At 42.6% G+C, this 22,675-nt stretch overlaps 1 protein-coding gene across 8 annotated transcripts in view; it reads left to right on the top strand.

Annotated features, from left to right (window-relative positions):
* The window catches only part of hppy (MAP4K3-like protein hppy), a 57,109-nt gene that overhangs the window by 33,069 nt on the left and 1,365 nt on the right, over positions 1–22,675 (top strand). For 3 of the 8 annotated variants that reach the window (XM_089262004.1, XM_089262003.1, XM_018104346.3), the window contains exons 3-13: positions 4,061–4,481; positions 9,855–9,953; positions 10,050–10,345; positions 12,158–12,245; positions 12,356–12,419; positions 17,194–17,232; positions 19,741–21,112; positions 21,178–21,304; positions 21,384–22,175; positions 22,240–22,461; positions 22,543–22,669. In XM_089262004.1, coding sequence (XP_089118130.1) covers positions 4,061–4,481; positions 9,855–9,953; positions 10,050–10,345; positions 12,158–12,245; positions 12,356–12,419; positions 17,194–17,232; positions 19,741–21,112; positions 21,178–21,304; positions 21,384–22,175; positions 22,240–22,461; positions 22,543–22,669 — 3,647 coding nt within the window. Of the gene's footprint in view, positions 1–4,060; positions 4,482–9,854; positions 9,954–10,049; positions 10,346–12,157; positions 12,246–12,355; positions 12,420–14,442; positions 14,500–17,193; positions 17,233–19,740; positions 21,113–21,177; positions 21,305–21,383; positions 22,176–22,239; positions 22,462–22,542; positions 22,670–22,675 lie in introns of all 8 variants that reach the window. The other 5 variants (XM_089262006.1, XM_089262007.1, XM_018104349.3 and 2 more) reach the window with 5 other exon arrangements.

Here is a 22,675-nt window from a genome sequence, read left to right as displayed (position 1 = left end):
TCATGCATATGCATATGTCGGAAATTCTAACGATTATACGCCGGACACACACAGGAAACGGCGTAAATCCCCCCTTTAACACATTTAACCAATTCAGTCATAGACTATCGCTCTCTCTCTCGCTCTCTCCTTTGAGCCATCGAACATTATTAGCGTCTATTGGAGCTCTGCTCATCAGATGACAAGCATTTACCGTTGTTTCGCTGTCATTTGCTCTTGAAGGAAAATTTAAAGTACGCCAGCTTCGTCAAGTCGGCTCTCGGCATTACAGCGAGCCTTGTCGTTGATTCTTATAATGCATTTTTAATTAAAGCAAATAGGAAGAAGATAGATGGCAGACATAAATCAGTTGATGGCGCAGCGCAGCGAAATTGAAGCCAAACAAAGTCATTAAAAGTTTTGCCGTGACTTTTGCAGTTGCGTCTAGAAAACTTTGCCAGCAAAGCTGATGCAGTCAGTCGAGTGAGTGATAGGAAAAGACAGAGACAGAGATGGTGAAATAGATATCTATATCTATATATTAGAAAGAGGCAGTGAAACCAAGAGTGAGAGAGAGAGAGGGAGAGGGAGTGGGAGTGATAGCTCCTTGTATTTGCATCTGAAGGTAACTCCGCCCACCTCCGTTTGTTGAGCTGAGAAAGCAGCTCATTATAAATTTGTTGATGCTGCATATCTGGAGCTCCATGGCCATGGCTGTGGCTTCACTGCCTGGCAGGATGTGCTGCAGCACATCGTTTCCTGCCAGCTGCTTCTGCACGAGCTCCTGCTGCCCTAGCTTTTTTTTTATGCAACTGCAGCATCAGCAGAAGCGAAAGCCATCTCTTTCACCGTCGTCGTCGTCGTCGTCGTCTTTGGTTTTAGCTATGATGCGGGTTTACGAGCTTCAGGAACTTGTCTAAAAATCACGCATAATTTATTTACCATAAACAAGATGAAGAAACAAGCAAAGTCAAAAGTGAGGGTGGCCGCAACGGGACTGTCCTTGGCACACCCAAAGCAACGACGACGACGGACGGATGGACTGACGGACGTTTGGTTGGTTGGTTGAAGCTCGTTAATGTTGCGAAAAGTTGTTGCCTGTCATCGTTTCACTTTGCCACATGTGCTGCTGCAATATATAAAGTATACGCAGAGATTGGCTGGCTCGCATTGCTGCTCAAATTATGATGATGATGATGCTGCTGCTGCTGCTGCTGCCACAGAATATGCAACATTGAAATACAACATACAAAATGCAAGCGTTGTGAAAAATTGAAAGAACGAAACAGAAACAGCAACAGCAGGAGAAGGAGGCGCAGGAGCAGGAGCTGGTCTGCTGTTGGTAAACGAGCTGAAACTAAAAAGCGAGCACAGCAATAAAAATCGTTTTATCTTCATTAGAGGCAGGCTGGATAAAAAAAAATAAAACACACACCGAGAGAGCTAAAAGGATTGCCGTGTGGATAGCTAAAGCCTGATCATCGAATAAAATACCTTGCTGAAAGCTCATGCGGATCACTATTAAGAAAATTGGGTCACACACATCCAGAGAGAGAGAGAGAGAGAGAGGGGGGCGCTCTGGCAACTCCGCAAGCCACCAACCCACTCAGACAACAAGCTAAACAACATGAAGCATGAAGTCTCTGCATGCATTGAATAATAAATGCAATGAAAATAAAAATAAAAACCCATTGCAGAGCACTGAAACGGCGCGGGCAGAGCTCGAGCCAGCAGCCAGAGCAGCGAGCGAGTATAAAAATAAAAGAGAGATAAAAAGAAAAATAAAACGAAAATATAGAGAGATAAAACGCCTGATGCTGGGATAAATGGCAGATGCATGTAGACACGAACAGGAACTGCAGCAGCTCAAGGATAAACAGTTGAGCCACCAAGTGGATACATGCAGGTGCTGCTGCCGCTGCTGCTGCTGCTGCTGCATGTGGGCGGGCAAACAAGTTAAGGGGCTGCAGCTGCCCCCAAAGCAAACGAAGCACAGCTCGACTCTTAAGTGAAATGCAATAGCAGTTAGAGCAGAGCAGAGCAGACCCAGAGTAAGGCATGAATCCGCATATGACACAGCTATAGATAGATACGTAGATATATAGATAGCTAGCTAGATAGATAGACTAGGCCAGTCGTCCCATCAATGTAAACACATGGCAGTTAGCCTTCGCTTGCCCGTTTGCCCGTTTACGATTCATTGAGGGAGGGCAAAGGTTAAACCCATTTAAGCGACAATTGAGCGCAATTAAGGCGAGCGAAAACACTGAAATCATTTCAGATGTTAACTGCCATCTAAACGGCTGAATGCAGCCGACTAAAGCTATGATCATTAAGCGCTAATCATGAGGATATATATAGATATAGATATGCAGAGAAATCATGAAGAGGTCATTGAAATCGTGCTGCTAATTACGTTTGCTGTAAAAACTGAAAGCATTTTCCATTCTATTTAGTAAATTCTGTGCAAATAACAAATGGAAATTCTGATAAAGGAGAAACTATTTTAGATATGAATTTCTGGTTTCTGTTCATAGGAGCAGTCAGAGCATTCAAAATGAATGAATGAATAAGAATATATATTGAATATGAATATGAATAAGATAGAGTAGCATTCCGTGCGTCTCTCTTGGTTGTCTTTAGGCTCAAAATCAAATATGGCTTGGCTGTGTTTATCATCTATGATTATGATGATTATAGTAAAACCATCTCAAATCTAATTTTCTGCTTCTCTTAAATAAACTTTGCTGCGCTCTATCAATATTGTTTGCCGTATGTATCATTTTTATACCAATCCCTAGCAATATCTGCTTCAATGCTTATCTTTAAAGCCAACAGAGTTTGTTCAAGTTCAAGCTCTTTACTTAGTAATACTTTAAGCTTTTACCTATATATACATATATGGCTTGACTATCATTTATGATGATGATGATGATTATAATAACAGCATCTTTCAATATACTTTTCTGCTGCTTCATCAATATTGCTTGCCATGTGTATCATTTTTATACCAATCCCATTCCCAGAGTTCGTTTAAGCTCCTACTTTTAACTTAGTAATACTTTAAGCTTTAGCCCAAATATGGCTTGACTATCATTTATGAGCATCTTTCAATATACTTTCCTGCTGCTCTATCAATATGATTTGCTATGTGTATCATTTTTATAACAATCCCTATCAATATCTGCTTCAATTCTTATCTTTAAAGCCAACCGAGTTCGTTCAAGGTCCAAATTTTTACTGCCAGCTGACTGCACAACAAACTTAACTGTATATATTAACAGCTTAGCCTGTATTTCGGTAATTGTTTTTAATTATTGCCACACGTTCGACAGCTGTCAGATGATTCATGATCAAATGACAAATCATATGGAATAGAGCAACAGCTGGCTATTAGCGTTAGCTCAAAATATGATTATCACACGTAGTCCGCTGCTTTTTTGTTGTTCACTTACGTTAATTAATTGAAAATATGTCTACTTGAATTTATGAAATTAAAAATCGATTTTTCTCTTCACTTAAATCAGAAAAGCAATTAAATTTCAATGAGGGTCTGTGCGGAAAAAGTATTTTCATATACTTGATAGACTTGCAAACCTTTTGTAGGATACAGAAAGGCATATAGGATATATGTGTATATGATATATATGTATATATGTATATGCTACACTCATTGTTTTATGTGGCTGCAATTTCAATGTGTGAGCGTAAAGCGAATGAAAGAAAAGGGAGGGAAAGGGAGAGAGAGAGTGGAAAAAAAAACAGAAAAAATTTTATTGAAAATATTTGCATGAATGAAGTTGTACAATGGGCACAACCCACACACACACACACACACACACGTACACGGCAAGTGTGTGCAAATATGCAGATGCACAGCCAAAGGTAGAGTATTGAAAATCGGGCATTGGCGGGCGGAACGAGAGTCGAGCAACTTAACGAGCCGCTGCACACAGATTGCTTCAGTGTTTTCTTGCGCATTTGCGAATGCACATTTTGATTAATGCTTGCTCTTTCACTCTATCTCTCTCACTCTCTCACTCTCACTCTGTTGCTTTGGCATTTTTTTGTATGCTTGCAGGCGAAACGCATACAGAGCAACGAGCTGGCCGCCATCAAAGTTATCAAGCTGGAGCCCTCCGACGACATACAGATCATCCAGCAGGAGATCTTCATGATGCGCGACTGCCGGCACCCGAACATCATTGCCTACTACGGCTCCTATCTGCGGCGCGACAAATTGTGGATCTGCATGGAGTACTGCGGCGGTGGCAGCCTCCAGGATATCTATCAGGTGACCGGGCCGCTGACAGAGCTGCAAATCGCTTACATGTGCCGCGAGACACTGAAGGGCCTGGAGTATCTGCATCAGAAGGGCAAAATGCATCGTGACATCAAGGGCGCCAACATATTGCTAACCGAGAATGGTGACGTGAAGCTAGCGGACTTTGGTGTCTCGGCGCAGATAACAGCCACAATAAACAAGCGAAAGAGTTTCATAGGTGAGTGTGAAGCCAGATAAAACCATATTGATATAAGATAGCGTAAAGTCAATCATATAATACTAATATTCTATGTATTCCGAAAAAATCCCCAAGATTTTGAGTGTGATGCAAGATAAAACCATATTGAAATAGCCTAAAGTCAATCATATACTACTAATATTCTATATATTCCAAAAAGAATCCCCAAGATTTTGAGTGTGAAGCAAGATAAAACCATATTGAAATAGCATAAGCCAATCATAAAATACTAATATTCTATGTATTCCGAAAAAATCCCCAAGATTTTGAGTGTGAAGCAAGATAAAACCATATTGATATAGCGTAAAGTCAATCATATAATACTAATATTCTATGTATTCCGAAAAAATTCCCAAGATTTTTGTATATACAGTTTTTAGTCGTTAGCCCACGCTGCGTATGCTTAATATAATTAACCTTTTACAGTGCATTCAGCCAGCGAGTCGAGTGTATATTATTAGCAAATTCTCTATGTTTATACTCAACTATGCTCATATCTTTCAAGATAATGTGTGAAGCTATTGCTCAATTTTTATTGATGCATCGCACACGCTGCGTATGCGTAATATAATTGCATCTTTATCGCAATCGATTCAGCTTGACTAATGTTTGCCTAAGCATAGATAAATTAAATAACAATAATCATATAATGCTTATCAAATTACGAATTTATGTGCAAATATTTAATTAGCACACGCTGCGTATGAGTGATGTCGTTGCATTCAAATCGAAGCACTTAACATGTATAAATATATGCAATACTTGTTGCCCAGCATAACGGCATTGAATAATTCACTTTGGAGCACTTTATCAATTCATAATTTGTTTGTAAATATTCAAATTGTATTTGGATACGCTGCGTATGCGTGATATTGCGATTTTAGCCAGCAGCTGCAATTGGCCCAAGGCGTTTTAGCAGCGCTTTATTTATTTATGAACTTGAAGAGAAATTTGCACAGGACACAATTGCTTGTTGTTGTTGTTGTCGGTTGTCTGTTATCTGCTGTTGTCTGCGTTGCAAATATCGGGCTGCTAACAAATGCGCAAGCTGTTGCAACAGCTGCGCTCGCTGTGCGGCACACGATTTATGCAAATGGAATAGAGGCGATTTTTATGACTATGTGCAGATGTAGAAATGTATGCGAATAATATTTTGGCATTATTTCCACAACAACAAATACGAGCGATGGAGCGAACGTAAGGCGAGCGGACAGACTGAGAGGGAAGAAAGGGGAGGGACAGAGAGAGAGAGAGAGAGAGAGATAGACAGTGAAACATGCTGCATCGATTTGGCTTAAGTGTTTATCATTGTGTAGAAATGCAGAAGCAGACATGCTAGCATGCACAGAGAGAGTGAGAGAGGGAGAGCGTGAGAGAGAGAGAGAGAGAGAGAGAGAGTGAGAGAGGGGGAAGCGTGCTTAGGAAAGGACTCTTTGACAGGATTCTGACAGTAACCGCAATTGCTTTTCACGCTTTTAAACACTTACACAACAGCAGACCAAAAACAAACAGACAAACAAATAAGCATGAAGAAGAAGAATAGGGAGGAGCAAAGAATAGGGAGGAAAAGAATGAGAAGAAATAATATATATGCTGAATGATAGACTAGCAAATGCTACTTGAAAGACACACAAAAAATCAGTATAAACAGCAATTAAATGCTTAAAGGATGTCAGAGAGAGAGAGAGAAAGAGAGAGCGAAACAAGCTATGAAAAATGAAAAAAATTGCCAAGCAAAATAAAGAACTCAACTGAGCTGAAGTAATCAGAATAATAATGTGCTTGGTTTAGAACAATAATAAACACTTGAGTAAAAAATTGCCAAACGCACAGCAAAAGAATGAGAGAGAGAGAGAGAGAGGGAGGCAGAGTGAGGGAGCGAATGACTAAGTGAATAATTTAAAGGCATGAAGAATTCAAGAATTCAATTTAAAACGAAAATATCAAGTGCAGACATGGCCGAAGCAAACATAAGCGAGGACAACCTCGAGTTGTCGAGGCCAGGCAGACATCCAGACAGGCAGACAGGTAGACAGGGGTAGTTAGGCTGGCAGGTGGGCAGCTGGCGCTGGACAGTTACCGTTGCAAGCATTGTTAGCTGCCTGCTGTGCGGTGCGGTGCGGTGCGGCTTCAGCTCCCATTGAGTTTTCATTCTGTTGCCAAACTCAGTGGGAAAAGGAATGTAATTTCTTAAAAATGTCCCTTTTGGGGCTTCTGGACTTGGTCTTTTGTTGAACTGGTCTTGCATGAGTGCCATCTCTCTCTCTCTCTCGCTCACTCACTCATATCTGCACTAATAGATTCTTTTTGCTGCGCTGCGCTAAGCAGCTTTCGGCTCGAGGCGAGCGAGACGAGCAAGGCTTCGCTTTAAGACCTGAGCAACGGGTTGTATACGTAATTTATATGTAAATATTTACTTATCAGGCAAGCGTGCAGCCCAGATGAAAGTCTGTAAGCCTTGTCAATCTTATTATAATTCCAAATTTAGAAAATTCTCTTACACACACACACACACACACATTTTCCCCACTGCGCAAGCCTAAGACTGAGCTCAAATCAAGCGATTCACTGGCTATTGGTAAACTATGTAACCGAAATGGATGAGTCGAGGCTTTTGTTTTGGTCAGTTTGAATCTGTGACGTAAATCAGTGGAGTGTGCGCTGGGCTCAACAGTTAATTAAGTTCTTGAATTCCCGGCGAGTGCACTTGATAAAAGGAAACTTTGCTGACTTCTGACCGTTTGAAGTGAAGGCTAAGAGCGGAGGGGGGGCGCGTTAATTAAATTATGACAGCTGCCCCGTCGACAAGCGTGTGCCTCCTGCCAGCCACGCCCCCGTTCGTATTTGCTTTGAGAAGTCAATAGGGCGTGGAGCGCAGCGGGAAGCGGAGTGGAGTTGACATTTGAGTTGTGACTGCAATAAAAAGCAAAGACGCAGACGAAGACGAAGACGAAAAAGGTTTTATGTCAGCAGGGATTTATGCAGAGAGCCTGGTCATATCCTGGCCTTGCACAAGGCTGGCTTTAGTGCTTAATGCGTGCGCTGTTGTCGTAAAAAATCTCAACGTTTGCGCATAAATTTCAAGATTTAACAGCGTTTGAGCTCGTTTCATCCAAACGATTTGTCGCTAATTGTAATACCGTAATGTGATTTATGTTGTCTATAAAATCTACTGCAAAAGTCATTAATAATATTGAGTAATGCCTGTAGATGGACATGAATGTGCGAATTAACGATTCCGTTTAACCAGGGAAGAGAGGGAGAGCGGGAGAGCGAGAGAGTAGAGATAATGAAACAATCTCTCACATGTCAATAGCTGTGGCAGCGACCCAATGAGTGTCAGGATGCTGCAAATGACAAACAGACAGAGAGAGAGAGGTAGAGAGAGAGAGACAGACAGACAGACAGACAACGACGGGCAAAGGGCATATGTAAGCGAAATGCAGACGATTGTCTCCTGAGTGTCTGCCTCAGTCTGTCTGTGTGTGTGTGTGTTTGTAGTTGTGTCTGCAGTTGGCAAACAATGTTGACTGTCGCTCAGTGTTATCATTTCGAGTGCTCCTTCAATACATGACATTGTTGCTGTGACAAATGTGTTGATAAACACACACACACACACAGATGAATCTTGTGTCTGTGTCTGCTCTGTCTATTATAGTGTCTACCGCAAACAGTACAAATAAAACAATCACACACACACACACATAAACACCATCTCTGTCACAGACGTTGTAACGGCTGCTGCAGGACAACGGCGACTGCTGCCAGCTAATGTCTTATCGTTTAATAAAAATAATCAAAAAGCGTGCTTATGCCTCTGTTTAGTATCACTTAAAAGTCAGCTGCAACCAACGGCACTCAGCGCCATCAACGGCATCGTCGACGGCATTGTCAGGCTCGTTGTCACCTAACTCTGTGCTGTGGCCGAGCTGGCAACGGCTGAGCTGGCAACAGCCGTGTCTACATGCAATAAAGCCAAATGTGATTCTCGACTCGACACACACACACACACACACACACACACACACACACACACTCCCTCGTGTACGAGTCTCGAGAGCTGAAACTATTTGCCCTTTGCCTGTGTTTGATGGAGAGTAACGAACTTCTGATTTTCAGTGTACCTCTCTTTCTTGTAGGGCATCTCTTAGACCTGCATAAATAGCGGCAGCCAATGTGTTTGCTAGCTCTCTCTTATTAACGCTACTTCTCTCTATTTCAGTCTGTTTACTGTCTTTCAGTATCACTCTCTTCTTATCTATATTTTTCTATATCTCCCATTCTCAATGTCTCTATCTTTGTCCTCTGTCAATCTCTTGCTTTATCTTGCCTTTTTCTTCTCTCTATCTCTATATATCACACTTGTATTCTCCTTCTCGCTCTCTTTCCATTTAAATCACTAATTATGCATTAATCTTTCTCTGCCTCTTGGATTCTATCATTTTCTTTCTCACTTTTTCTCTCGATATATACATTCTGCATATATTCTTCTCTGTTTTTTAGTCCCTCTTAATCCCTCAATATTTCTACCTCACTTCTCTCTCTCTCTTCATCTCTCTCTATCTTTCTCTTTCTCTCTCTCTCTTTCTCTCTCTCTCTCTTTCTCTCTCTCTCTCTCTCTCTTTCTCTCTCTCTCTCTCTTTCTCTGGGGAGTGAATAGAATACTTGTCTAATATGTAATACCTGTCTAATGGAATGTCCGATAGCTCACCTCAATCCTCAATCTTTATGCTCTATTCTCGCGCTCTCATTCCCTTATCCTTGTCTGTCTCTTTCTCACATGATTTTCTTATCTGTATATCCTTACCTGTCTCTGTTTCTCCTTCTGTTACGCCCTTTAACTTTCTCTTTCTTTCTCTAGCTCTTGCTCTGTTATCTAATAAGAGTCTGTTCCTCTTCCTCTCTCTCTCTCTCTCTATTGGCCATCTCTCTCTCTCTGTTTTCGTTAGAGAGCATCTATTAATTGTGCAACGCTCGCAGCTGACATTCAATTAACGGAATTGCTGTCACTTTTGTGTCCTCATCGCTCACATTTTAATTAAATTGTGCGCCAACTGTGGCCACTGTTGTCACATGTAGTGAGAGCATTTAATTCTGAATGCGGCATTGTGGAATGTGGCATGCCCCAATCTCAATTAAGGCATTTATCATTCTTTATTCTACCTCTGCTGGCGCTTGATTGAATAATGTTTTTTTTTTTATGCTAGAGGAGTGAAAAATTTGCAAATTATTTAAAGTTAGTTAGGGTATGTGCTAGTCAGGCATACCCGAATACAAACTAACATTAAGCCAACTCATATTGTTTGCTATACTCTAATATAATCCACATTTGTTCCTCTTCTTCTTCTGCAGGCACGCCCTACTGGATGGCGCCCGAGGTGGCCGCCGTGGAGCGCAAGGGCGGCTACAATCAACTCTGTGATATTTGGGCCTGCGGCATTACGGCAATCGGTGAGCAGCACTCCGCATTGACAATGGCAAATTGATTGCATTTCATTCAATGTATCTCTCTCTCTCTCTCTCTCTCTCTCGCTCGCTCTTGATTAGAACTGGCTGAACTGCAGCCGCCCATGTTCGACTTGCATCCGATGCGCGCCCTGTTCTTGATGTCGAAGAGCGGCTTTAAGCCGCCGTCATTGAGCAACAAAGAGAAGTGGAGCCCAACGTTTCACAGCTTCATCAAGACCGCACTGACAAAGAATCCAAAGAAGCGACCAACCGCCGAGCGGCTGCTCCAGCATCCCTTTGTACAGAGCGAGATGCCGCTGCGTGTGCCCAAGGAGCTGCTCCTCAAATACCAGAGTCCCAATACGCCATACTACTATCTCGACGGCGACGAGGAGGTAAACACTGCCCCCCCTCCCCCCTCCCACAATGCCTTTTGCCACCTTATTTCATTTTTTCTTTTCTGTTACTTTTCTTACGTAATTTATTTGCGCTTTTAGCGCTGCTTCGCTGCCTGCTGCCTGCCCCAGTTATATTTACTTAGTTCACCACAAGGGCAGCAAGTCCTGAAGATTTAGTGGCCCATTAGACACCTTGAATCCTAATTTAAGGGCTCGACTGCCCGCGGCAGTTGCCCTAATCAATACGCGCTGAGTGCGCTGAGTGCAAGCGTAGAAGTTTTTAAATAGGCTAGGTTAAGCAGGAGTGAGTCCTGCACAGGGGTCAAAAGTTCTTGGAGTTGCTGCCACCATATAGGTTTGATGTGAGACTGGATGAAGCTGCTGAAACTAAACATTTATGACTTTAAGCAACTATTTTTCATTCTTTTAAAATAGAGTTTGGGCTTAGCTCTATCGAAAGGCTAAGATAAGATAAGATATAACTCAAGATATCGTATATATACAATATTATACATCTTTATATATTATTCATATTCGTCATTGACAGATAATCCTATATAACTCTATATGTCGTATATATATTATATCTATATATATAGCTAGAGCACTTTATGAATATTAATTTGTGGAGTGAAGTCAACTTTATCAAGTTAACCGCTGCGCTGTTTGAATAACTTGCCCAGCTGACATATACCCTAACCTATACCCTAACCTCAATAGATTTTGAATCTTAATGAGTATAGGAACTTGAACTTAAGCCAACTTTTATACTTCTGCTATATCTAAAAGCCAATATACTATCTAAACAACACAGCTGCAATATACTAACTTTTATTCATTTTTAGTCTCTTCACGACTTGAAACTTAAATGAAAATCCATATTCATATTCCTCTTCAGCTTCATTCCTTTCGAATAAGCTTTAAGAGCAACCTAGCCTAACTTTTATTCATTTTCCAGACAAATTTAAACTCCACTCTGTCATTCTTTTCCCCTCTAAGTCATTCCCAACTTCAATATACCCTAACCTTAAATAAAATACATATTTATCCTTATTATTTATTAGTTTATACTAATTTTCACAGTTTTGTCGAGCTGTTGTGGTTAATTCGTTTGACTTACCTGGAAGCTGGCTGAAATTGAATTTGCAATTTAAATGAATTTTTATAATCCTAAAGTCATTTGGTTTCGGCATTAATGTGTCCTCGTCGTCGTCTAGACGTCCAAGTTCGTCTAGCAGTCGATTGGGGGCTCCACAGAGCCGTGTCTAACAAATGCAAATTTAATGAAGGACCAATTTAAAAAGTCATTTGTGTGTGTGCGTGTGTGTGTGTGTGTGTGTGTGCCTGTAGGCGGCATGTCAATTCATAAATCTTCAATTTGTTTGGCTGTTTGGCGAAAACTTTGCGCTGTCAGTCACTGTCCGAGGCGACGGCGCTGGCTTAGCTCCACGCAGTCAACTTGCATTATATACATACATATATATATAGCATATATATGTATATATGCAAATTTTACTTAGTGCCAAGTTTTGTTGTTATGCCCAGGCGTAACGCATGGCTCAGCTCGGCTGGCAGTTTAGCTCTTTGCCCAGCAGGAGTGGCGGTTGCGCAGCGGCAGGGGCAGACGAATATGATTTTGATTTATGAGATTTTATCGTAAGCTGAAAACTTTGTCACCAGCGACTGTCCAGCCGTCCCACAGTCGCAGCGTCTGTCATTAAAACTAACTTTGACTTGCGTCACATTCTCCACCTGCTCTAACACTCAATCTGTCTCTCTCTCTCTCTCTCTCTCTCTCTCCCTTTGCAGACGGTGGCCGGCGTACCGCAGCGGATTCCCAGCAAAATGACGTCGCGTGCCAATGGGGTTCCGGCACAGAACCACACGCTCAAAACAGGCAAGTTAAGAGGCGAGAACTGATAAATGGGGGGGCTGGAAAAGAAGAAGGAGAAGAAGAAAATGAGGAAATTAAATATATTATTAACCCTGGCCATTTGCATTTCGCAGGCATGACGACAAACTCGACGTGGTATGAGCGTTCTTCTAGTCCCGAAACGTTGCCCAGCGACATGTAAGTTGGCCCAGCTAAATCATTTTATATACACATACATATACATTTCTCTATATGAACATCGAAATCGCGTTGCCTGAAAACTTTGCTGCAGCCTTTTTTATTTAGTTTTGTTTTCATTTGACATCTCTTATTTACCAAGATTCGCATTTGCTAGCTTCTCTTTGGTTAATTACTTCAGTTTGGATACCATCTTTAGGTCTCACATACACAAACACACAGACACACATCTATACACTTGTACAGATATATCTCTTTTTCTATTTGAATTGCCCTCTCTCTGTTTCTCTCTCTCTCTCTCTTTATCTGCCTACCTCTGTTTTCCTCATTATATAAAAATATCGAAATTATTGCAAAGTCTTTTCAAAAGCTGTAATGCATTTGTTTTTTAAGGGAAGTTGAAGTAATTTTATAATAATAATTACACTGGACAACATAATTGTATAAAAATTGGCAAATTAAATGCGAACTGAGAGCCAAAAATAATTTATTTTTCTTTTGGTTGAGCTCAAGTAAGACTTAGGCAAATTTTTGTATTGTTATTTTTATTATTTATTATTTTTGGAATGTGATAGGAGCATAGGAACCCATCATTAAGGTTTATAATATGTTTTATAAAAATAAATAAAAATGTAATAAATAAAAATGTTTATCAGCAAAGATTTGCCGCAATATGATTACGACACGCAAATAATTGTTATCCATTTTATTCCTTATGCTCTGTTCCCGAGATCAATCGAAAATATCATATTCAATCGCGGACTCTCTCTCTCTCTCTCTCTCTCTCTCTCTGTCTCGCTCTAAGCAAGCGTCTTCGGTTTAGGGAGCGATACGAACGATGTTTGCTCGAGAGAGACTCAGCAAGACAGCTAATAATGCATAGGGTCCTCATAGTCACCTGCCCAAGCACACAGCCAATACATAAATAGAAGACCTTTTGCTATATATAAACTCGTTGAAGAACCAATGTAATCGGTTGCTCTCAAAGAAGTTTTTTTTTTTTTAACCAAAGTGCAGGGCACAAGGGATAGACTTCCAGAGACAATCAACAGTTATTTGTGAGCTATGCTCTTCGTATATCAAATAGAGTTTTGGCTGTTCAAAAGCCTTTGGCATAAGTATTCAATGAACAATTTTGAAACGTGAAAAGAAGAAAAGAATTTAATATTATGATAATTAAATATGTATTTGGTGCGTATATAATTATCATAATAATTATAATGTGGCAGCCGAAAAGAATTTATAATATTGTACTTTTAAAAAAATAATAAAAGAAAATAAATAAAAATAAAAATATTAATAATAATAAAAAAAATATAAAAAAATGTTAAATAATAATAATAAGAAATACTTATAAAAATAATAAAAAATAATAATTATAACAATAATACAAAAAATAATAATAATACAAATGATAATAAAAAAAAAAAAAATAAAATAAAAAATAATAATAAATAAATAAAAAGTAAATAAAAAATAATAATAAATAATAATACTAATAATAATAATAAAAATAATAACAATATAAATAATAATAAGAAGAAGAAGAAAAAGAAGAAGTAGAAGAATAATAATAAAAATTGAATAATAATAATAATTGAAACTATAGTAATAATTGCTCAGCTTTGTCATCTGTGGCTGATTTGCTGAAGGACTTATATATGTTTACCTAAATTATTATGAAAATACATATATGTTTGTAAATATATTGTAAATACAATATTATAAAAATATTACACTATACCCCCTCTTCGTCTGCCACATTTTGTAGCCTTAATAATGCATATGACTGTCAATAGTCTGTCCCATTCGCCTTAGACCCTTATATCTCTCACTGATGCACATTACATATGCGCTCGGCGTAATCGCATCAGATTAAGCAACTATGCAATTAAAGCGCTCTCCAGACGAGCTCGTCTAAAATGTCATTGTGGTGCCGTTATTTAATTCGCACGTACTCAGGCCCTATCTCTCACTCACTCTCTCTCTCTCTCTCTCTCACTCTCTCTTTCTATACTTGTAGTCAAAGCAGCGGGCGACCAAGATGCAGCGGCACTTTTATCATGAACATGTCCTTAAGGTTAGATTGGCTTCAGTGGCTGCAGCAGCTGCTGCTGCTCCTGCTGCTGCTGCTCCTGCTGTAATCATATTTATGCTTGCCACATTTTGTGGCATTGCTGTTGTGCCTGCTTCTGCTTCTTGTTCTTCTTCTACTTCTTGTTCAACTACTTCTGTGCGCATAATGTCATTTAGCTGGCACCAGACGCCGCTTGGCCTTGACTTGACTGTGCGCTTGCCTGCCTGCCTGCCTGCAGCTTGCCACAAATGCTTGCAACATTTTGGCAGCACGATTTCTGGCCAAGCACGCGCCTCATGCAATTTGCTACTGCCACACACACACACACACGCACACATAGACACTCTCAATTTGTTGTGCCTGCTGCACGTCCCCTGCTAGCTGAAAGTTTTTCGCGCTCGCGCTCGCGCTTTGTTAACTCTACGTGCGCTGGCAACAGCTTCATGAAAAATAATTACTATTACCTGAGCTGCCTGTGATGGATGCCTGCTGCCCAGAGCAGCAAACGTGTGCGTGTGTGTGTGTTTGTGCTCAAAAGTATGCTACATAAATATAATAAGCAGCGAGAGCAGGGCCCAGACTTCAAACGAAATCAGCTTCACAGCGGCCCCGCCTTAATGGCCCATATATATGCCTCACGGCGCGACTAATGTTGCTCATCTTGCTCGCCTCACGCACATGAGAGAAGAAATCAATAAGAAATTAATATACATTACACATACGCACCGTGGCTGGCCGCCAGGTGGCGCTGCTGCCATTTGTCATCTGTAAAATGATTACATGGACGATTCACCTGTTGTTGTTGCTGCTGTTGCTTAGGTGTGCCTCAGGTTGTCATCTATGCAGATGGAGCTCGTACACCTCGACCTTTGATGGAACCCTTCGATATTTGCTCGGCGCCTTTTTATTGATGGCCATAAAAAGCGACAGCGTCAAATTTTATGTACTGCGAACGCCAAGTGTATTGGCTCTGTGCCACGCCCTGTGGCGCACGGCCCACGCAATGGCTCGACTGGCGCCCAAAAAGTTTTTGCCAGCCCGCCTTTTGCGACACATTTGCCCAAAATTTTGTTTTTCTTTTTGTTGACTTTTCGTGTTGTCGCACTGAAAGCGAGCCAAGAGCAAACAACAAAGGCTCAAAAAATGAGAAACAACAACAACAACAGCAACAAGAACAATAAACATCATTAAAGCTGAAAGCGAACCAAAAATATTAGCCCATATTTCCTTCCTCCTTTTTTTGTTTTTATACCCTGAACCCATTGAAAATGGGAAATCAGGGTATAATGGTTTTGTTAAAAGTATGTAACAGGCAGAAGGAGGCGTGGCAGACCCCACAAAGTATATATATTCTTGATCAGGGCGACAAGCTGAGTCGATTTAGCCCTGTCCGTCTGTCTGTCCGTCCGTCCGTCCGTCCGTCCGTCCCTCCGTCCGTCCGTCCGTCCGTCCGTCCGTCCGTCCGTCCGTCCGTATGTATGAACGCGTCGATCTCAGAAGATATAAGAGCTAGAGACTTCAACTTTTTTTTAAAATGTCCGTACATATCACGCGCTTATCGAGTTTATCACTAAAAAACGATAACTCATTCCGATACATTTTTATCGATAAAAAACCTTATCGAAGATCACTTAAAAAATTATATCTCCTACATCTTTCAAGCTAGAGTCTCCAAATTTAAAATGTATATAAAAATATATTTTATACAATTTCGGTTTTTGTTAAAATTTACCCCCCACCCCTAAATCCACCCCCTCACCCGCATCTTTGTAAAAGTCGTATATCAAATACTAGAGACTTGTGATTCGGTATACACATACATTTTAACATTATGATTACGTTCTGAAAGTTTCATTACGATCGTACGTCTAGAAATTAAATTATTCAACAAATAAGTTGTCATTATATTGCCACTGCAGCGCAACCCAAGCGCAATCGCCTGTATATGTGAGTGTGTGTATATGCGTGTGTTTGTTTGTATGCGTGTGTGTGCGTGTGTTTGTTTGTATGCGTGTGTGTGTTTGCTAATTATTATTGAAATATCAGTTGCTTGTAGGGTTCAGGGGATCTCGTAGTCGAGCTGTCTCGACTAGAGCTTTCTTACTTGTTTTTTTTTTTTTGCTCTCCTTTGTTTTGTGCCTTTGCCGCTTTTTAATAAGGCAATTTTTAATTTTTTTCTTTTTGTATTTTGTATTTTGCTGGGGTAATCCTTGATTGAAGTGCTGGAAAATGTGTTATTCAAACAAATTATGGCTCTTTGAAAATTGGCTAATGCGTTTAATTGGCCATAACAGCATTTGCTAGCCCTGCATCTGCTAGCCTTACAGCTTTACCGTTACCAGCAGCATCTGACATTTGAGACAGTTACATAAGCACAAACATTTGAAAACATTGAAAAACTACAAATTTCAATTTATTCAAATTTTGTTACGAGTTTCGCTGTTTCTCGTTTCGTTTGTTGTTTTTTTTTTTTTTTTTTCTGCCATTCTACGGGAGTCGAACTTCATTTAATTTGGATTAAAACTATTTTACAACTGTTGCTTAACTATTTTTAATAATTTGTTTTTTTGGTCTATTTTTGTGTTTTGTATTTTGATTTTTTGTTTTTTCCTGCACAATGGAAACTTAACAACGATTTTTCTTTGATTATACATTTTCTTTTTTTTCGTATATTTCTTTTGTGTTTGATTTTTGTAGGAGCCTCTTACAATATATTGATGAGGAACTAAAGTTAAGGTAACTACACCAATAATTTCTTTTTGCGAAATGTTTTACAAAAAAAACAAAAAAAAACTATAAAATAAAACTTAGTTTTAGTTGGGTAATTTAGCTAAGAACACACTTAACAAACACAAGCCCCAACAAACCCGCAAAGTAACACACATACCTATATACCACAATATATATATATACCGTATACATAATACATATATATAGTAGACTTTAAGATATACAGCTCAACTAACGGCTAAAGTTTCGTACACTTACACTTGGATACACCAAGTCTCTTTAGAGTTCACTCACTCTCCCCCGCTCCCTCTCTCTCTCTCCCCTCTCACTCTCTAACTCATTATCAACTCTGGCAGAGTTCTTTTTTTTTTCATGCATTTTCCTCACCTGTTTTTCGTTCAACTTTCATTTGGTTCTATTAATTTACTGTTTGTTTTCTTTGCAACTTTCTACAGTCTTCAGCGTCGTCTCTCCCTCTCTTGCGCGCTCTCTCTCTCTCTCTGTCTTCCTCTTTCTATTGTTCCTACTTCGTCTTTGTCCTGGGCATTGTCTGTCTGCTAAAAGTTCTTCGCTGCGTATACGTAATATACTGCCTTGCCCTGCTTCGCCTGGGTCTATGCATCACAATATATTACGCATACGCCACGTATACGACTGTCGATACGGGCTGACAAATCTTAACTAATTCATGGCGCGATGAGATCGTAGAGCAGCATAACTAAACAGTTCGACTTGTCGAAAGGTCACACAGAGCCAAAGACCCTTTTTTTCACCCTTTTTTTTAGTGTTTATTTATGTGATGTTTGTCCGCACATTGCTTTTATAGTTATTATTATGGTTATTACTGTGATGGCCGTTGCCTACTTACCAATGCCAGTGAGGCCTTCTGTATATATTTTGATTGCACAATATTACGGAATTCAATTTCTATTTGCCGAAAGACGAAAGAAAGCTGAAAAAGCAAATAGACATTGGTAAACGTGTAATTATGTTTGGGCAGCTATACTCTAGCTCCCTCTATCTCCCTCTATCTCTCTCTCTGTCTCTATCTCGCTCTGAAAGCTTGTTAAAATATGCGCACAAGCGTAAATTTGCCATTTTGGTAAATAAGCAATGGCCAGCTGAAACACACACTGACACACACAAACACACACACACACACACACACACACACACACACAGCCAACTAATTGAAGAATTGATGAATTGAGCTGTTGAACATGTTTACAGTCGGAGCCTTTAACGGCAGCAAATTGGACAGGAAGAGCGTTTGCCCAAAAAACTAATTTCAAATTGAACAGAGCTCAGTTTTCACACAGCGAGGGGGAGGGGAGAGGGGCAGAAAGTGAGAGTGTGAGTGTGTGTGTGTGCTTTCCTGCAGCAGCAGCAGCTGAGATTTTTCACTTGCCTCATGTAATTTTCTTTTTGGTTTTCCCTGTTTGTTTTGTGTTTTGCTTTTCTTTGGCTGCATTTGCTGCCTGCATATAAAATAAGGTTTATTTGGAAAATTTGCTGGATATTTTTGTTTTTGTTAAGAATTCAAGAATTAATTTTCTGTCATTTGCTGCCATGCATGTGTGTGGGTGTGTCGAAGGGTGTATATATGTATGGGTGTGTGTGTGTATGTCTCTTATGGTCCGCTCTTCCCTATATGTATGTATGTATGTGTGTGTGTCCGTCTACTCTCTATCACCCACTACCTCCTACTCCCACTCCCTCTCTCTCTTTCTCTCTCTCTCTCATCTCTCTTCCTCTCTCTCTCTCTCTCTCTCTCTCCCTCTCTCTGTCTCTCTCTCTCTCTCCCCTCTTCTTTTGTATTTATTTGTTATATTTTTCTATTTTCTGTGCATTCATGTGCAAGGCATTTCTCTATATGTATGTATGTGTGTGTGTGTGTGTGCGTATTTTTGTTTTTGTAAACAGTTTTACAGCTCATGCATAATTTATGGCCATTGCATTAATTTATTTATTTAGTCGAGGGCACGAGGGGCGTGGTCGGGCGACAGTTCATCAATTAAAGTTGCAAGCAGCCCAAGTCCTATTTATGTCCTTCATTTACGCGTTGTCAATGCATGTTTTGCACACTAACAACAACAACAACAACAAGTAGAGCAGGAGGCAATACTAATACACACACACACACACCCACGCAGCATTAACTTGTCTGGGTTTGGGGCATGTTGTAACACGTCTAACTCAACCCCGCACACAACCAGTCCGCCCACCCACTTGTCCAGTTTAGAGTTGCACACCACAAAAACACCACCCACACCACCAGCCACCACACGTACACAAAATGGTGCAGCTCCTCCTTGCTTAGCTTGGAGCGGGTCTGGCCAACAAGTGAATGATGTTGTGCGTGTTATCAACAAAGAAGCTCAAACACTTTGGCTTTCTTTTTCTTTCTCTTCCAACGCGTCTCTCTCTCTCTCTCTCTCTTCCTATCTTTCTCTATATCTCTATATATATCTGTCTCGCTCGCTCGCTCGCTGTTCGCTGGGTTGCTGCTCTTAGAGCAACTTTGCCATTGAACGACACCAAAGATTCGGCACTCAGTGCCGAGTATAGCTGCAGCGCTGGAGGCGGCGGTGGCGGCGGCGGCAGCGGGGGCATTGCATCAACAAATGGGGGCTGCTGCGTTGCAGGCGGAGGCGGAATCGGTGGCAGCAGCGGCGGCGGTAGCGGCAGCGGCGGCAGCATCATCAGCAGCAGCGTTGGTGGTGGCCTCAGCGGTGTCAGCGGCGGCGTCAGCGGCATCAGCAACAACTGTGGCGGCCATCATTACCACCACCATCATCATCATCAGCATCATCATCATCAGACCAGTGCCACTGGCAACGGCACCAGCACCACTCAGCACAACCACCACAACCACATCCAGAACCAGAACCACATCCACAACCACCATCAGCACCTAAACCAGCTATCAAACAACGCACTGTCCACCACGTCCAACAGCACCAGCAGCGTCAACTGCAACGCCAATCAGAATCCGAATCCGAATCTGAACCAGAATTCAAATTACAATTCAAATTTGAATGCCTTGAGCATGTCCGCCTCGCTGGCCTCCATGCCGGGACTGAGCGCCTATCTGGGCATGTCCAATTTGCGCACCACCAGCATTGGCGACGACGACGATGGCGACATCAATCTGGACGTTGACATTGCCATGAATAATGCATCGGCTACTCCTGCTGCCGCTGCTGCGGCTGCTGCTGCTGGTGGCTATGCCTCGGGTTTAGCATCTGTGGCTGCATCTGCATCGACATCAGCAACGGGCGCTGGTTGCTCCGCCTCCGCTGCGCATTATTTGCGGCACAGCAGCAACTATCGCTCGGCGGCGGCGGCAGTTTCATCTGCCGCTCAGGCATTGCATGGCCACGACCATGGCTTGCTCTCATCATCATCGCTGGCAAACAGCAGCACCACAACAGCAGCAACGTCATCCGCATCCTTTTATAATCGCTTCCTACTCCTCGATAATTCCAGCGGCGATGCAGTCGGCGGCGTCGGCGGCGGCGGCAGCAGCAGCAGCGGCAAAGGCAGCAATGGGCTGGATATGAGGCATGAGACAGCTGCCACGCCTCCGGCTGGCACACACTCTGTCGGCGATGGCTTCTCGCATTCCAACAGCGCCTCGACCAGCTCAGCAGCGGCAGCAGCAGCAGCAGCGGCGGCGGCGTCGGCGTCGGCAGCAGCACAAGCTTCGACTGCATCCACTGCTGCTGCTGCTGCAGCTGCGCCTGGCCTCACCTCCGACAGGGTAGCGCATCTCTATGAGAATCTGTTGCGCAGCAGCAGCTCGGACGTGCTAGACCTGGCCCAAGGGGACGCGGCCAGCGGCGAGAACAGCAACAACTGTGATTACCGAAGCGAGAGCAACCAGGTGAGTGGTGCCAGGAGTGGCAAGTGGTGCAAGCAAACCCAATACTAATGCTCCTCCATTTGCAGAATGGCATTGAGGACTCACCAAGACGTCACAGCTCCATGGATCAGCTAATCGGTCTGCTCAACGATCTGGGCAAAACGTCGCGCACGCGCAGCCTCAGCGATGGCGGCACACAGGACGATGATGAAGGTAGCGTTGCCATTGAATCTATCTGTCTCTATCTCTGACTAACCACGCCCACTATCTCGCCCTCCCCCCACCCACACAGTTGAAAAGGAAGCGCAACCGGATCTGTTGAACAATACGCCACCTGTGCCGCCCAAGCGCTCGCATCGACGTCGCCACACGCCGCCGCGGCCCATTTCGAACGGGCTGCCACCGACGCCCAAGGTGCACATGGGCGCCTGCTTTTCCAAAATCTTCAACGGTTGTCCGCTGCGCGTGCACTGCACCGCCTCCTGGATACACCCGGAGACACGGGATCAGCATCTGCTGATCGGGGCCGAGGAGGGCATCTATAACCTCAATATGAACGAGCTGCACGATGCGGCCATCGATCAGCTGTTTCCGCGCCGCACCACCTGGCTGTATGTGATCAAGGATGTGCTGATGAGCCTGTCCGGCAAATCGTGCCAGCTCTACCGGCACGATCTGGTCGCCCTGCACTCCAAGCAGACGGTGCGCTTCTCGCTGCACATGAACAAGATACCCGAGCGGCTGGTGCCGCGTAAATTTGCGCTAACCACCAAAGTGCCGGACACGAAGGGCTGCACCCAGTGCTGCGTGACACGTAATCCCTACAACGGCTACAAATATCTGTGCGGCGCCACGCCGAGCGGCATCTTTCTGATGCAGTGGTACGATCCGCTCAACAAATTCATGCTGCTCAAGCAGTGCGAGTGGCCGGCCACCAGCATACTGGGCCAGGGCTGCGTCCAGAACGGACAGACGCCCATCTTCGAGATGATCATCACGCCGGAGCTGGAGTATCCGATTGTGTGCACGGGCGTGCGCAAGGCGCTCAACGGCTGCCTCAAGCTGGATCTGATCAACATGAACAGTGGAAGTTGGCCCAACTGCATCTAGATCCGAATCTGACTAATATTTTGCTTTCCGTACTGCAGGCGCCAGCTGGTTCCATTCGGAGGACTTGGAGTATGATGCGATGGCCACGATGGTGCCACGGCGCGATCTGCTGAAGGTGGTGCGTGTGCATCAAGTGGAGAAGGACGCCATTCTCGTCTGCTATGGCAATGTGATGCAGGTGGTCACGCTCCAGGGCAATCCCAAGCAGCACAAGAAGATGGTTGCTCAACTCAACTTTGACTTTAACGTGGACAGTATTGGTGGGTCGCACGCCCACTCTCTCTCCCACTCTCTTGTACTAATGGATGTCTACTCTCCCTCTCCCTCTCTCTCTTCTGTAGTTTGTCTACCGGACAGTGTATTAGCATTCCACAAGCACGGCATGCAGGGCAAGTCTCTGCGCAACGGCGAAGTGACGCAGGAGATTAAGGACATGAGTCGCACCTATCGGCTGCTGGGCAGCGATAAGTAAGT

This window comes from Drosophila navojoa, chromosome 5, assembly GCF_054131105.1.
Source record: "Drosophila navojoa isolate 15081-1374.11 chromosome 5, UAZ_NAV_1.0, whole genome shotgun sequence".
Taxonomy (NCBI): domain Eukaryota; kingdom Metazoa; phylum Arthropoda; class Insecta; order Diptera; family Drosophilidae; genus Drosophila; species Drosophila navojoa.
The sequence above is the reverse complement of the archived record's forward strand: the minus strand, read 5'-3'. Positions and strand labels throughout refer to the sequence as shown.